Source organism: Mus pahari, chromosome 5, assembly GCF_900095145.1.
Source record: "Mus pahari chromosome 5, PAHARI_EIJ_v1.1, whole genome shotgun sequence".
Lineage (NCBI taxonomy): Eukaryota > Metazoa > Chordata > Mammalia > Rodentia > Muridae > Mus > Mus pahari.
Window position 1 is genome coordinate 104,944,042 of NC_034594.1, and position 16,947 is coordinate 104,960,988.

General features: G+C 40.4%; 1 protein-coding gene across 1 annotated transcript in view; it reads right to left on the reverse strand.

Moving 5' to 3' along the window:
* C4bpa (complement component 4 binding protein alpha) overlaps positions 1–12,600 on the reverse strand; it is a 47,832-nt gene extending 35,232 nt beyond the window's left edge. Inside the window, exons 1-2 of the mRNA XM_021198623.1 lie at positions 12,530–12,600; positions 147–250 (exon numbers count right to left, since the gene is read on the reverse strand). Coding sequence (XP_021054282.1) covers positions 147–240 — 94 coding nt within the window. The 5' untranslated portion in view covers positions 241–250; positions 12,530–12,600. The remainder of the gene's footprint in view (positions 1–146; positions 251–12,529) is intronic.
* Positions 12,601–16,947: the final 4,347 nt, after the last annotated feature.

The following is a 16,947-nucleotide window of genomic DNA, read 5'->3' on the forward strand; positions in this document are numbered from 1 at the left end:
AAATAAAGTACCTCATGTAATTTACAGCAAGGTGTGTAAAAGGTGTCTTTCGAATTACTGGGGACCCGAGAGAGTACAGGACCAGAGGGAGTTCCTCCTTTCGGGGTCTTACAGTGACATACAGCTTGTTTTCCCCAATTACTTACCAAGAACAGGAGCCATCAGAACAGTGGCCAAGGTCATTTGGAGCAGAGTTGAATGAGAGGTTTTCCACAGCTCAAGGTAGGACCAGGTTATCATTCTCCCTTGTCTGTGGAGGACAGAGCTCTTGGTGAGTGCATCTGAAGCTCTTGGAGAGTACATGATCTGATGCCTTTAAAATTATGTTTCTATCCAGAAAACTCAATAGTCATTGGTCGTGTGCTTGTCACCAAGCCCCCCCCCAAACAAACAAAAACAAAAAACAAATCAAAACAAAAACATAGGAACTATCTTCAAAGGGATTATAATTAGGTGTATAAGAAAATATATTAAATGCAAATTTTTATAACACGTGATGGCTCCTTTTGGCATAACATACCCCAGGAACATACTCAGAAGACTAGTTAATTCCATATGGAGAGATAGGAATGGACTTTCCAAAAGTGTCTTCCTATGTGGTAAGTGTTCCTGTCAATTCCAAAGTGCTAGGTACAGAATAACATATTAAAAGGGAAAATCAGGGGTAGAAGTAACATTAACAGTGAGAAATAAGAGGCATCTCTAGTCATGACCTTGATTGGTTTAGAAGGTATGAATTTTAATAGGAAGACAATTGGTTGGAGACAGATTAAAAGTAGATTTGATTGGATGCTCAGTACCAAAATCATCTTTGTGTTGGTTTTGAGTGACATGATTACTGTGATTTCCTAAGATGGCATGTGATTTCCTAAGATGGCAGTATGAGAGAGAGAGAGAGAGAGAGAGAGAGAGAGACAGAGACAGAGACAGAGACAGAGACAGAGAGACAGAGAGAAGTGGCAGGGAGCTTTATTTAAAACATACAAATATGCATGCATGAAGTGAACATCAACACACCCAGGTTAATAAAACAAAACTACCTGATATATAGGCACAGCTCAGACACATAATGTTAGTGGTAATTCAATATAATTCTCACAAATAGATACCTATACAATGAATCATGAAGAAACATCCACTCTACAGGTGAGATCCTCTTCTTCCACAACCTTCTAACCTGCTGCTATCCTAGCAAGCCCCAGTAGTCATGAGCTCTGCCTCTTCCTGTCAGAGCCTCAACTTCCTTCCAGTTTGAACCTATACCTACAGTCAAAGTCTGGCTCCCCATCCCCCCACCCCACCCCATAGCTCCACCTGCCTCTTAGGAGGCCTTCTCCAACACAGGACACCCAGGTCAACCAACACCAGAGACAAGAAGGCAAGAGGCAAGCACAAGAACCTAATCAACAGAAGCCAATACAATACAGCATCATCAGAATCCAGCTCTCCTACTCCAGCAAGCCCTGGATATCCTCACACACCTGAAGAGCAAGGCTGTGACTTTAAACCCCATCTCGTGAAGATGATAGAGGCCTTTATAGAGGATATAAATAATCCCCTTAAAGAAATACAGAAAAGAAAAAAACAAACAAACAGGTAGAAGACCTTAAAGAGTGAACAAGATGAAAGAATGGACTATCCGGAGACTATCCCATCNGGGGATCCATCCCATCATCAGCCACCAAACCTAGATACTAATGCTCATGCCAGCAATATTCTGCTGAAGGGACCCTGATATAGTGGCCTCTTGTGAGGCTATNCCAGNGCCTGGCAAACACAGAAGTGGATGCTCACAGTCAGCTATTGGATGGAACACAGGGCCCCCAATGGAGGAGCTAGAGAAAGTACCCAAGGAGTTGTAGGGGGCTGTAACCCTGTAGGTGGAACAACAATATAAACTAACCAGTACCCCCTGAGCTTGTGTCTCTAGCTGCATATGTAGCAGATGATGGCCTAATTGGCCATCATTGGGAAGAAAGGCCCCTTGGTCTTGCAAACTTTATATGACCCAGCACAGGGGAATGTCAGGGCCAAGAAGTAGGAGTTGGTGGGTAGGGGAGCAGGGGTGGGGTGGGGGGTATAGGGAACTTTCAGAATAGCATTTGAAATGTAAATTAAGAAAATAATAATAATAAAAAATAAAATAAATAAAATAAAAAATAAAAAAAAACAAAGAAAAGAAACACAGGAAAATACAATCAAGCAGGGAAAGGAAATGAATAAAATAGTTCAAGACATAAAAATGGAAATAGAAGCAATAAAACACACACACACACACACACACACACACACACAAGTGGAGGCAACCCTGGAGATGGAAAACCTAGGAAAGAGAAAAGGAACTACAGACATAAGCATTACCAACAGAGACATGAAACAGAATCTCAGGCATAGAAGATGCCATGGAAAAAATTGATAACATTGGTCAAGGAAAATGCCAAGTTTAGGAAATTTGGGACACTATGAAAAGACCACATGTGGTAATAATAATAATAATAATAATAATAATAATAATAATAATAATAATAGAATAGAAGAGGAATAAATAATTCTAGTTTAAAGGGCCAGAAAACATCTTCAACAAAATCAGAGATAAAACTTCCCTAACCTAAAGAAAGAGATGCCTACACATGTACAAGAAGCCACAGAATACCAAATAGATTGGGCCAGAAAAGAAAATCCTCCAGATTCATAATAATCAAAACACTAAATGTACAAGGCAAAGAAACAGTATTAAAAGCCACAAGGCAAAAAGGCCAAGTAACATATATCAAATTATACCTGACTTCTCAACAGAGACTCTAAAAGCCAGAAGGGCTTGGATAGATGTCTTGCAGGCCTACCCTAAGGGACCACAGATGTCGTCCCAGAATACTATATCCCAGCAAAACTTTGAATCACCATATATAGAGAAACCAAGATATTCCATGACAAAACCAAATTTAAACTATCTTTCTATTAATCCAGCCCTTAAGAGGATACTAGAAGGAAAACTCCTACTTAGAAAGTGTAACTACACTCAAGAAAATATAAGAAATTAATCATATCACAGTAAAGCCAAAAGAAGAGAAACATGCACACACACAGTAACACTTCCAGCATTAAAATAACAGACACTAACAATCATTGGTCATTAATATCTCTCAACATCAATGGACTCAATACACCAACACAAAGACGCAGGCTAACAGACTGGATACATAAACAGGATCCATCATTCTACAGCATACAAGAAACACACCTCAGCAACAAAAATAGGTACTACCTTAGAGAAAAGGGCTGGAAAAAGGTTTTACAAGCAAACAGACCTAAGAAACAAGCTGCAGTCATCATTCTAATACTACTATAATAGACTTTCAACCAAAAATTATCAAACGAGATAAGGAAGGGACAATTCATACTCAAAGGAAATATCCACCAAGATGACATCTCAGTTTGGAATACCTATGCCCCAAACACAAGGGCACCCACATTCATAAAAGACACTTTACTAAAGCTGAAGTCACATATTGAAACCCCACACAATAATAGTGGGTACTTCAATACCCTACTCTCACCAATGGACAGCTCATTGAGACAGAAATTAAATACAGAAACAATGGAACTAACACGAACCAAGTGGATTGAACCGAAGAAAGGATACAAAAACGTGGTTCATTTACACAATGGAATACTAGTCAGCTTTTAACAACAGAGGCATCACAAATTTTGCAGACAAATTGATGGAACTAGAAAATATCATCTTGAGTGAGATAACCCTGACCCAAAAGGACATGTATGGTATGTACTCACTGATAAGCATAAAGCACAGAATACCCATGATACACCCCACAGACCCAAAGAAGTTAAACAAGAAGAAAAGCCCAAGCGAGGATGTTTGAACTGCATTTAGAAAGAGGAGCAAACTAGTCACAGGAAGCAGATGGGGGGAGGGGTCTGGGTGGGGAAGGAGAGGGGGAGGGGAGGGGGAAGGGAATAGGAGGGCAGGTGTGGAGAGAGACAGGGGAGGGCCAGGAGAATGAATGGAAATCTGCAACTGCTAGGGGACGTAGGGAAATCTTTAGGAAGTCCCAGAGACCTCAGATGGGGGAGGCATCCAGGAGTCAATGCAGGAGACCTTAGCCAAGGTAGGGACATAAAATCTGTAGCCAAGCAGGACCCCCAGTGAGGGATAAGGACATGAACTGTCTTAGTCAGGGTTTGTACTCCTGCACAAAACATCATATCCAAGAAGCAAGTTGGGGAGGAGAGGGTTTGTTTAGAGGTGGGAGCTGATGCAGAGGCCATGGAGGGATGCTGCTTACTGGCTTGCTTTCCCCTGGCTTGCTCAGGTTGCTTTCTTATTAGAACTCAGGACTACCAGCCCAGAGATGGTACTACCCACAATGGGCCCTCCCACCCTTGATTGCTAATTGAGAAAATTACTTACAGCTGAATCTCATGCAGGCATTTCTGCAAGGGAGGCTCCTTTTTTCTGTGATAACTCCAGCTTATGTCAAGTTGACACACAAAACCAGCCAGTATACCAACCCACCTACAAAACTTTCCACCCCAAATTTGTCCTGTCTAAATGGAATACAGGGACAAAGATGTAGCAGAGACTGAAGGAATGGCCAACCAAGAACTGGCTCAACTGAAACCCTTCCCATGGGCAAGCTCCAATCCCTGATGTTATTAATGATACCCTGTTATGCTTGCAGACATGAGCCTAGCATAACTGTCCTCTGAGAGTATCTACCCAGTAGCTACTGAAACTGACACAGTTACCCACATCCAAACAGTTCAAAGAGGTCAGGAACTCTTATGGAAGAATTGGAGAAAGGATTGAAGAGCCTGAAGGGGATGGGAACCCCACAGGAGGACCAACAGAATCAACTAAATAGGACCTCTGGGAGCTCTCAGAGATTGAGCCACCAACCAAAGAGTATGTGGGGGCTGGAATAAGGCCCCTGATACATATGTAGCAGACAAGCAGCTCCATCTCCATGGAGGCCTCCAGCAAATGGAGCAGAAGTTCTCCTTAAAGCTGTAACCTGACTGTGGCGTCTGTCAACCCTACAGTGCTCCCTTGTCTGGCAAATCACAGACTGCTTCCACATGTTTCTTGTGGCACTACTCACAATTCCTGAGTCATGGGAAGGATAAGAAAATGTACTATATGTGAATAGTGGAGTTTTATTAAGCCCCAAAGAAAAATGAAATTATGTCCTTTCCTAGATGGAACTGGAGATCCCTGTGTTAGTCATCCATTTTCTCTCACACGTGGCTCCTAAACTTTATATGCAAATATGTAAATAAATATGTAAATATGAAACTAAAAGGGAGACTACTTGGGCAAAGGAAGAGGAGCAGTGGGAGGTCAGAGGAGAAAGCAAGAGCTGGAAATGGGGCTTGAATAGGTCGAGGTATATGAAGCTCTTCAATGAAGATGTCTTTTTGAAGCCCATCACTGTGCATAACAAGCATACACTTGATCAGCGTCTCACTGGGGCACCTTTAGAGAAGCACCCTCTTGCAACACATAGAGAGAGCCCCAACTGGGCAGCACAGAGCAAGAGACCTTGAGACAGTCCTAAACAAGATGTCTTCATCAAACCCTTCTCCCCAGGAAACTATACAGAATAGGAGATAGACGTTTGTAATAGCCACAGAGGATGAGTGTTACTACGGAAACGGTCTTCTAGACACAGCAGGACCAATGCACGTGTGAACTAACTCACAGGAACTGTGGCAGCATACATAGGGCCAGCACCAGTTCAAGCCAAACAGGATCCCAGAGCTGAGACAGGGAAGGAGATATGATCTCTTTAACCAAGAAGCCGTATCCAACTGACAACCACTTACAGAGGAAAACATTACTGGGTATATAAGTCACATTTTAAAAAATATTTTCTTTATTCATATTTCAAATATTACCCCTTCCTAGTTTCCCCTCCGAAAGCCCCCATCCCTTCCCTCCTCCCCCTGCTCACCAACCCTCCCACTCCTCTTCCTGGCCCTGGCATTCTCCTATACTGGGGCATAGAACTTGCACAAGACTAAGGCCCTCTGCTCTCATTGATGACTGATTAGGCCATCCTCTGCTACATATGCAGCTAGAGCCATGAGTCCCACCATGTGTTTTCTTTGGTTAGTGGTTTAGTCCCAGGGAGCTCTGGAGGTGCTGGTTAGTTCATATTGTTGTTCCTCCTATGGGACTACAAACCCCTTCAGCTCCTTGGGTCCTTTCTCTAGCTTCTTCATTGGGGACCCTGTGCTCCATCCAATGGATGGCTGTGAGCATCCATTTCTGTATTTGTCAGGCACTGGCAGAGCCTCTCAGAAGACAGCTATATCAAGCTCCTGTCAGCTAGCTCTTGTTGGCATCCACAATAGTGTCTGGGTTTGGCAGTTGATTATGGGATGGATCCCCAGGTAGAGAAGTCTCTGGATGGTCATTCCTTCAGTCTCTGCTTCATACTTGTCTCTGTAACTACTTCCATGGGTATTTTGTTTCTCCTTCTAAGAAGGATCGAAGTATCCAGAGTTTGGTCTTCCTTCTTGAGTTTCATGGGTATTATGAATCGTACCTTGGGTATTCCAAGCTTCTTGGCTAATATCCACTTACAGTGAGTGCATATCATGTGTGTTCTTTTGTGACTGGGTTACCTCACTCAGGATGATATCCTCCAGATCCATCTATTTGTCTAAAAATTTCATAAATTCATCATTTTTAATAGTTGTGTAGTACTCCATTGTGTAAATATATCACATTTTCTGTATCCATTCCCCTGTTGAATGACAGCTGGGTTTTATCCAGCTTCCGGCTATTATACATAAGGCTGCTATGAACAAAGTGGAGCATGTGTCCTTATTACATGTTGGAGCATCTTCTGGGTACATACCCAGGGTGGTATAGCTGGATCTTCCAGTAGTACTAAGTGCAATTTTCTGAGAAACCGCTGAACTGATTTCCAGAGTAGTTGTACCAGCTTGCTATTCCACCAACAATGGAGGAGTGCTCCTCTTTCTCCACATGCTCACCAGCATCTGCTGTCACCTGAATTTTTGATCTTATCCATTCTGATTGTTATGAGGTGGAATTGCATTTCCTTGATGATTAAGGATGTTGAACATTTTCTTAGGTGCTTCTCAGCCATTCAGTATTCCTCAGTTGAGAATTCTTTGTTTAGCTCTGTACCCTATTTTTAATACGGTTATTTGGTTTTCTCGAATCTAACTTCTTGAGTTCTTTGTATATATTGGATATTAGCCCTCTATCGGATTTAGGATTGGTAATAGTCTCCCAACCAAAAAGTGCCCAGGACCAGATGGGTTTAGTGCAGAGTTCTATCAGACTTTCAAAGAAGACCTAACAACGATATTCCTCAAACTATTCCACAAAATAGAAACAGAAGGTACTCGACCCAATTTGTTCTATGAAACCACAATTACTCTGATACCTAAACCACACAAAGACCCAACAAAGAAAGAGAACTTCAGACAAATTTCCCTTATGAATATTGATGCAAATATATTCAATAAAATTCTCACAAATGAATCCAAGAACACACCAAAATGATCATCCATCATGATCAAGTAGGCTTCATCCCAGGGATGCAGGGATGGTTCAATATACAGAAATCCATTAATGTAATCCACTATATAAACAAACTCAAAGAAAAAAAAACCACATGATCATCTTATTAGATGCTGAGAAAGCATTTGAAAAACACCCATTCATGACAAAAGGCTTGGAAGATCAGGAATTCAAGGCCCATACCTAAACATAATAAAAGCAATATACAGCAAACCAGTAGCCAACGTCAAACTATAAACTACATTTAAGAGCAGGTTTTACACCCAGCAATAGATATACTTTTTTTTTGGTCATATGTGGTTTTGTTTGGGCTTTTTGTTGTTTTAATCTTACTGGTATTTTGCTTGTGTATTATGCTTTCTGATTTTGTGTGGTTTGTGGGTTTGGGTATGTAGTATGTATGTATGTATGTATGTGTGTGTGTGTGTATGTGTGTGTGTATGTGTGTTTTATGATTTTTCTTTCCTTGTTTTTTTCAACTGTAATTTCTCCTTTTGGCCTCTTATGTTTTCTAAAGAGAGAGAGAAAGAAGGCTCAGAGCCAGATGGGTTGGGAGGTAGATATCTGGGAGAAGATGAGGAGGTGAAATCGTGATCAGAATATATTGTATGAAAAAAAAATGTTAGTTTTAATTAAAAGAACAACAGAAGAGCTGCTAAGATGCTTGCAAGATAACGGTACTTGCTGCCAGGCCTGATGCCCTGAAGTTGATTCTTTGAACCCGTGTGGTAGAAGGAGAGAAATGACATTCACAAGCTTTCCTGTGGCCTCCTTATGCACACTGCAGCACGTGCTCCCCCACCCCTGCCCCCGAGCACACACACAGAATCAATAACTAGGCATGTGTTTTAAAAGAAGACTATTTCATAATTCTCCCACTAGGGAAATTAAAGTTGGAGAATGTCAGTGTGAGGTTGCTTGGGTCACATGATGAGAGCTTTCACCTGTTTTAAAGGTAGGCACATCTGTAAGAAGGGGGCCTCTATAAGGAGGCAATGGATGGAGTTGGGCAGTGTGAAGATTCCTGCCTTTTCTGAAGCAGCTGTTTTAAGTCCTGGCAGTAGAAGGATGCCAGTCACATCTGCTTAGCAGTAGAGACATCATTTCACATCCCTTATTTACTGAAGCCTCCCACTGAGGCCACAGCTGAAGTGTTGGGGTCACAGGGGACACTGTGCCCTCAGAGATACATTGTTTTGTTTTGTTTTGTTTTGTTTTGTTTTTCTGTTGTTGTTGTTATTGTTGTTGTGGGTTTTTTCTTCTATAAAGCTAGAATTTTATTCGTGCATGTCTGCTAGAATTTCCAGGAAAATTTAACACTGATATCCTTTTTAAAAGACCTGGCATAATGATTACAACACGGAAATATTCTTTTATGACAGAAAATAATTTGGAAGATAGTAACAAAACCAAGATTAGAATTAGTTCTGCCAAAACCAGAACTCTTAGAAATCAAAACAACATTAATATGATTCAAAATATGACAATGGGTGATTGTGTTACTAGGGCACTTTAATGGCATATGTATACTCCAGTGCAAAGATACATCCAATAGAGTTGGTACCAGAGGCCCTTGGTCTGGTGTCCAGTACCCTCTGTAAGAGCCAGTTTATCTGCAGAGGAGATAGACAGAGCTGTCTTGCAATCTTTTCCCTGGTTTTCCACTCTCTCCATAGGAGGAGTTCATGTGTTCCCACAAACCTTTTCTGCCATCTGTAAATTGCACACAGAACACTAGGTTCAATTGATGTCTTATTTGGTCATTCCCTCTCACATGTGAAGATTGAGGATAACTTGTCTACTTGAAGTGGCCAGTTCTGTGAGGTTTCGTTTTTCACTGAATTCCAGGGCATTTTCATCACATCCTCCAAAGCTACATTCTCATTAGTAAGCATTTCCCTTCTCTCTTCCCCAAACCTAGCACTTTATATATTTTATATATTCAGTGGGTTATTATATATAGTATATATATTATATTACATTATATCTTAAGTAGGTTGATATATTAAACTAAAGATGATACCTGATATCTCATCATCTAACTAAAACTGTAACACACACACACACACACACACACACACACACACACACACACATCTCAGTTCCTTTCCATGTAGCTGTGATAGCATACCCTAACAGCAGCAATTTAAGTGGGAAAGGGTCTCTTTTAGACCATGATTTGAGAATACAGCCTGTCAGGTAGGGACAGAGTAGCTTGTAGCTAGAGCTTGAGAAAAGTGGCTAAATTGCATCTGTACTTTAAAAGGAAAGAGCAGTAAATTCTTAAGCACTGCTAGCTCTCTCCTTACTTAGCCCAGGACCCCAGCATCCCCAGTGTGGCCACCCTTCTTTAAGGTGAGTTTTCCCACAGGAATTAACCTAATCTATATAATCCCTCTAAGACAAGGGCAGGGGCTTGTCTATTAGGTAATCCCACATGGGTGTGCTTAGAGGCTTATTTCCTAGGGAATTCCAGATCCTCTTGAATTGATGCATTAGTATTACAATCAAACCTACCAAATAGCATGGCTTGGCCTAATCTACATTAAACATACCAGAACACGTAGACTACATTCAGACAAAGCCATCTATAAAGCCTACCTTGTACTAAAGTGCTAAAAATCTTACCTACACAAAGAGGGGGCATTTTGTAGACTACAGGATGGAAACCAAAAAAACTCAACATCCCAAACCCCACTGGTAGCACATTTCATCCCAAACCATCAGTCATTTCCCCTCCCGAAGCCATGTTTGACTGGGAGCTGCAAGTTCCCACCACTGCTCAGTCTCATAGGAGGCTGTTGCACTGGGTATTGGTAATCCAGGAAAAGACCAAACTTCAAAAGTCAAACCAGAAAGTGTTGGTTCTTTATTCTAATAACAAGTACCTTTTAAATCTAATACTGTCATGAGCATAGAAGGTATTTTTTTAAAGTATTTATTTGTTCATTTTACATCCTAGTATTAGCCTTTCTGAGAAGTGGGAACTTGTAGTTCTTTGGATGGTTAGTTATGTCAAATGATGTTTTGCTGGGGCACACAGGTAAAAGGATGCCTTGCTAAAGCAAACACATGAAAGACTGTTTTCTTGAAGCAGACAGAAGTGAAAGGGTGGATATAGCAAACGTGTGAAAGGATACTTGATGAAGGAGTATCACTGTGACTCCACAGACAGTGGGAGATGAACACAGGTTTGTTTGCTCCATCTGCCTATTCTTCACAAAGGTTTGCCTTACATAGTGTTGAGCTCAACTTGTGATAACACCGTCTTGAGAGAAACTTGCCCAAGGAGCTGCTCTTGAGGTACCTACAGCAGCTTGCTGCTTCTAGGACCTCACCCCTGGCTAACTGACAAGCCTGGCAGTTTCTTCAGGATTGAACTATAGTTGCTGGCTGGTGGCTGATGTCTATTTGCTGAAAAGATTGGACTGTAGCTGCCATTTTTGTGTCTGGTGTTTGCCTGCTTTGAAGACTGGTCTTTAGCTGCTGAATCATATTTGGTGCTTGCTACAGGACTGAATTGCTGTCGAAGTAGATCAAGCTTGCCCCAGGAGCTATTGCTGAAGAGGTCCCCCTCCCCTACATCCTAATAACTTTTCTCTTCCACTACCTCTGCTAGATTGTGGGCTAGAGAAGAGGTGAATCCTTATTAAAAGTAGATTGCAAAAAAAAAAAAAAGTCAAAGTATGCTTTCTGTAGCACGCACATCTGACAGTAATAAGTTCTGAAAATTTTAGATCAATCTGTCATCTTAGAGATTATCTATATTATAAACAATGCTGTCATGAACATTTATGTATGATTTTCTGTGTGAACATTTGTTTTCTCAGGCATTTATAGCTATCCCAGAGACTCATGGACCAGAGAGCTACTTTGTCAACATTCTTAGTGATAGTAAACTGGTTTGCAAAGTTAATAATCATTTTACATCCACACCAATAACTCATAAAGAGTCTAATTTCTTGGCCTTTTTACCTCTAAGCTTGTATTTACTATATTTTTCTTGGTGGCAGTGGAGGTGATTTGTTTGAGATACAGTAGCCTGGTTGCTGTGAGCATCTCCCTGTGAGTTTGACTGACATTTCTCTAAGGAAAAGTGATACAAATGATACTTGCATGCAGCTGTTTACAGTTCGTGTAAGTCCATTCTTTGGAGAAATGTGCATTCAAATAGCTTCATTTTTAGATTCAATTCACCACCTTTTGTTGTTAACCCGTGAAAGTTATTTTTTTACCTTTCCTGTATTTTTTTGAGAAGGGCTGCCCCTCTAAAGTCTCAGTAGCTCATTGTGTCCTTAAATGTCCTGTTTTATAGGTGTCAGACACCATGCCCAGTTTCCTATTCCTCCTTAACAGAATCTCTCTAGGCACACGAGTATTTTTTATTTAATTTTAATGTAGTCCAACTTTTCTCTTTTTGTTGTTGCTTCCTACTCAAGAAGTAAAGATTTACTCTTGTGGCTTTATGGTCTGACTTTTACATATAGATCCAAAGTCATTTGGGGGGGGCGGGGGGGTCAAGGGCACAATGCCAATTCTAGAAAAGTAAGGGACAGAAGACACAATGAAGACTAAACTTTCTCTTGAGAGACAGCATTGAGGGTGATTCCTGTATTCCCTCTCCAAAGTTTATGGCCAATGAAGAGCTAAGCCTTTCTGTGTGGCTAGCTCCAGTCTCCCCTGAGCTGTGAGCCTCCTGTGTCCCACTCTCCAGCCCTTTCGCCTCATTGGGTAGCTAGTATCATTTGCCGTTTTCACTCTCATACAGGGAGTAGATAAACCAACACATTTGGCTTCAGGATCAGAAAAAAATGGTACCATTCATTTCTAATCCACTAGGCCCCTTATTTCCTTGTTGGTCATTACCTTTTCCCTAATTTTGTACTCATCAAGGTGGTAAACCTCTAGCCTTTCGCCCAAGGTAGTCTGAGTGTTTAGTAAATGACTGACCTGTAGGTATCTGAATAAGATGTAGGAAGACTCTAGTGTTGCCTTGGGTTTTTCCCTCCTCTCAGAATAAAGTATCTTTGGTTACTGACATCCTTTGCCCCCCCCCCCCGGAACAGAATTACCACAACATTCTTTCCTTTCAGGCCAAAGTTCTGGACAAAATCTGAAGTTCCAGTGGTGTGGTTGCTGGTTGGTAGAGCAAGTGGGGATGAGTTCAAGTAGGAATGGAGTCAGTCATAATTATTGTATAGGATTAACTGCAGATCCTTACTTCCAGCTAACCATCAAGTGTGATAAAATATACTAGTGTTTGTTTTTGTCTTGCCTGTCTGTGAGGCATCTGGGAGGATGTTTCTACTGATGTAACCACAGTCCTCTCATTTGTGGATTCTGCAGATGCCAGTGGTTGACTGGTAGATTGTGTAGGTAGAGACAATGTGGTTGTATCTGTACTGAACATGTACAAACTATCTTGTACATTATTTCCTAAGCAACAGTATGTAAAAAGAATTTTCATAGCATTTACATCATCTTGTATATATTATAATTACTGTAGAAATTATATAGAACAAACACAAGGATGTATGATAGTAATCCATAAACACTGTTGGATAAAGATGAAAAAAAAAAAAACAACTCAGCTCTACCTTCAAAGGCAGTAAAAGATCATTTATTCTAGAGCCAAATATTAGTGACCATGGCCAAGGAATACAGAATCAGGTTTACCTAACCTCATGTTTCGGTGTGGCCATGGCTTCATGAAAATGTTATAGCAACAGAAGCAAGAAAGTCACAAATCAAACACTTTTCAAATTTTTGCTACAAATACAGTGGGTTACAGCAAAGCATGGAACTTCTACTGTGACCCTCAGATGATATCTGAGGACATTCTTGTCTACTAGGTTGATGCAAACCAGTGATCTGCTAACTTAATATACCCCAAAATGTTTCATACAATTACATGGATGTTAGATGAAATATAAAAGTGGGCAAGGAATAGTTATGAAGAAGGATAAAGATAACGACTGCCCCAAATTGTAACCAGTTTCTGGACCTGCAGTATCCCAATCTCTCTGTGATCTCTGCAGTACCCACCAGCCTCCATGGATTGTTTAATGTCTTTCCAGGAACTTTAGTCACACGGTCCATTAGTATCTACTGAATTTAAACCAAATCCCAATCTACTGTTGTAGACTTAGATTTTTCAAAACCTAAACACTTTTACCTCTCTTCTAGCCTACTACACACCAGGAAAGGTTAATAGGACAAGGCAGGATGTGGACCTGTTTAGAAATAGATTTGGGGGCAATTCCAGACTTCATTGCCAAGACATCAGCAGTTAACTCACACAAATCAGCAGTGGTAGCTTGATCCACTAGCAAACACCATTTATGAATCAACAATGGCAGTTCAATCCAGAAAAAAAAACTCGTGAGGCTCTGCCAGTTGGCCCAAGTCCATGGAAGCAGCAAGAAGCCACCAGAATATCAGGAAAGTTTTTTGGTGCATTTCTCTCTACAAGGCCATGAGAAATGATGATCATCAAGGAAGGCAAGGTGAACCAGCACTACAGCATTGTCCACAATCTATTGGCTTATACTTACACCCTTTCCAAACATGTGCTCTCAAGTTTCAGCTCCAGCAAAAAAAAATCACATGCCCTTTCTCCAGGCGACTTCCAGAAAACTTCCTAAAATTTATCTGTGATTATTAAGCTCTTTTATAGTGGAACTGCCATTGGGTCCTTTTCTGAGGGTAAAAATATGTCTTTTCTTAGCGAAATATCCTCCCATGTATCTGCTTCAGCAAAACATCCTCTCATAAGACCGTTCTGGTTAAAACATTATATGACACAACTGAGTCTTCAGAAAACCCCCAAAATTTACACTTCATACTGTGGTACTGCAGAAAAGCTCAAGGCAGTGGAGAGTGCAACAAGGTTAGCTGAGTATAGAAGCATTTCCTGTCGTGTAGTAGTCTTTGCCGTTTTGTGGAAGAACAAAAGTAAGACTCATTCTGACAGCTCTAGCTCAGAGCATGCAAAATTGATTAGGTTTTACAATTTAAACAACTTATAACGAACCCTGTATTAAATCTTTTCTCACAATCTGTGATTCAGGGTATGAATTCTAGTCCTACAATATTAGAGAGTAAGAAAAAGTGTTTTATGATGACACAGCATTCACACGTGCATACCCACAGGCACAGGTTTTGTCTAGCTATACTGTAGATCCCAATAACTTGATTACACTATATAATAATATTTTGTCAGGAGCCATAATGGGAGAAGCTAACAACTAGCAGGTAACCAACCTGAAGTTGCCTGCTTCAGATTATTATGCAATCTGCAACATGTTCACCCTTATAAAGCAAGGCTGTAAGGGATTCATTTTAGGAAAGATTCCTGCATTAATATGCTTTTCTTGTTATTATTAAACATATAGAACAATCACTAAATAATAGCACGCCCCTTTGGAACAGATCTCTGCAGATCCACAAAGATGTTCTGTCTTGTAGTGATGCTATATAGACAAATAGATGACTTAAGTCTTAATGATGATCCTATAAGATTTCCTAAAATTTATCTGTGATTATTAAGCTCTTTTATAGTAGAACTGCCACTGGGTCCTTTTCTGAGAGTCAAAATTGCAATGAGAGCTCTGCCAGTGTCCCAAGCGTCACCAGTTAATTGCCCTTAGATAGTAACCAGACTTTCTCCTACTCAGAACACATTCCAAGAGGTTGTAAAACAATTAACCAGAGGTCATAAAAAGGGAACTAATGATTTGTTATAGGTGCTAGGACAGAAGGTAAAATATTGACTGGGTTTATCTATACAAAACTTCACTAATAACTTGGTTATAGTTTTAAACCATCAGTGAACCTGTGGAGCTGAGCAAGGTGTTGGATGTTTAGCCAGATAATTACTCCTAATAGATATGCATGCAAACATTCTCTATTGTAAACTTCTATTTCAATTTATGATTGGATTTTTTTTGTGTGTGAACTTGAGATGTACTTGGTAACATGTGATCATGTATTCTGAAAGATGTATAAGTACTGAGGACAAGGAGAGAGAGAAGAATGTTTTGCCTTTCTCCACTTAGAGTAGAATTTTTCCCCTTTTCCTCTCCTGGAAAACTCTTTTCCCTTACTAGAATTTTTGCCACCTTAGAAAAATTTTCTCCTTCCCTGTTTAGGATCTTTCTGCCTTTCCCCTTAGTTAGCTTTCATAGGAAACTTTCTACAACTTAGTGATAAATGCTATAATCATTTTTGTAAGTGTCCCTTTTTCTTCCTGTGACTTCTGACTAGCAGGCTGAAAGTCAGAGCCAAGTAGCTCCTGCTGAGATAGTACAAAGTTAACCCTTTGCTGTGTGAGGAAGATGTGCTAAGTGCCAGAGATTGCAGTTTCTGGCCTCAGAGGATCATAGAAGGCAGGTCAGCTACAGTAGCATAATAACTCAGACTTAGATGTGTAAACTTTTTATTAGTAGTAATAATATATCTAAATATCTAGTAAGAACAAGTCTTACCCCAAAATCATAAGACAAAGTCTTACCTGTCAGCAACACTCTTTCCCCTCAAGAAGAACCAAAAAAAAAAAAAAAAAAAAAAAAAAAAAAAATCCCACGCCAGGGCTGGCCCTGGGCAATGTATAATATTATAACACCAAATCATTCTCTTTTATGAAAAAAATAACTATATTAAAACTTAAACCATTGACTGATCATGCAGAGGACCTGGGTTCAATTTCCAGCACCCACATAGTGGCTCACAACTGCCTGTAAGCCCAGTTCCAAAGGATTCAGAGCTTATTCTTAGCCCTCAAGTACTAGACATGCACATGGGGACATAGATATAGATGCACACAAAACACTCATACACATGAAATAACAAAATTAATAAATCTAAACAGTAAATGTTATGAACACTAAGACAACTGAAAATAAACCAAAGTGTTTTCATGCTTTAGAAGCAGAGAAATATTGACAGGAAATTATGCTTAGATATCGGGATCCTTTCCTAGTCATTTCTTTTTTTTTCTTTTTCTTTTTTTCCCATTTTTTATTAGATATTTTATTTATTTATATTTCAAATGCTATCCCGAAAGTTCCCTATACCCTCCCCCTGTCCCTGCTCCCCTACCACCCACTCCCACTTCATGGCCCTGGCATTCCCCTGTGCTGGGGCATATAAAGTTTGCAATACCAAGGGGCCTCTCTTCTCAATGATGGCCTACTAGGCCATCTTCTGCTACATATGCAGCTAGAGACACGAGCTCAGGGAGTACTGGTTAGTTCATATTGTTGTTCCACCTATAGGGTTGCAGACCCCTTCAGCTCCTTGGGTACTTTCTCTAACTCCTCCATTGGAGGCCCTGTGTTCCATTCAATAGCTGACTGTGAGCATCCACT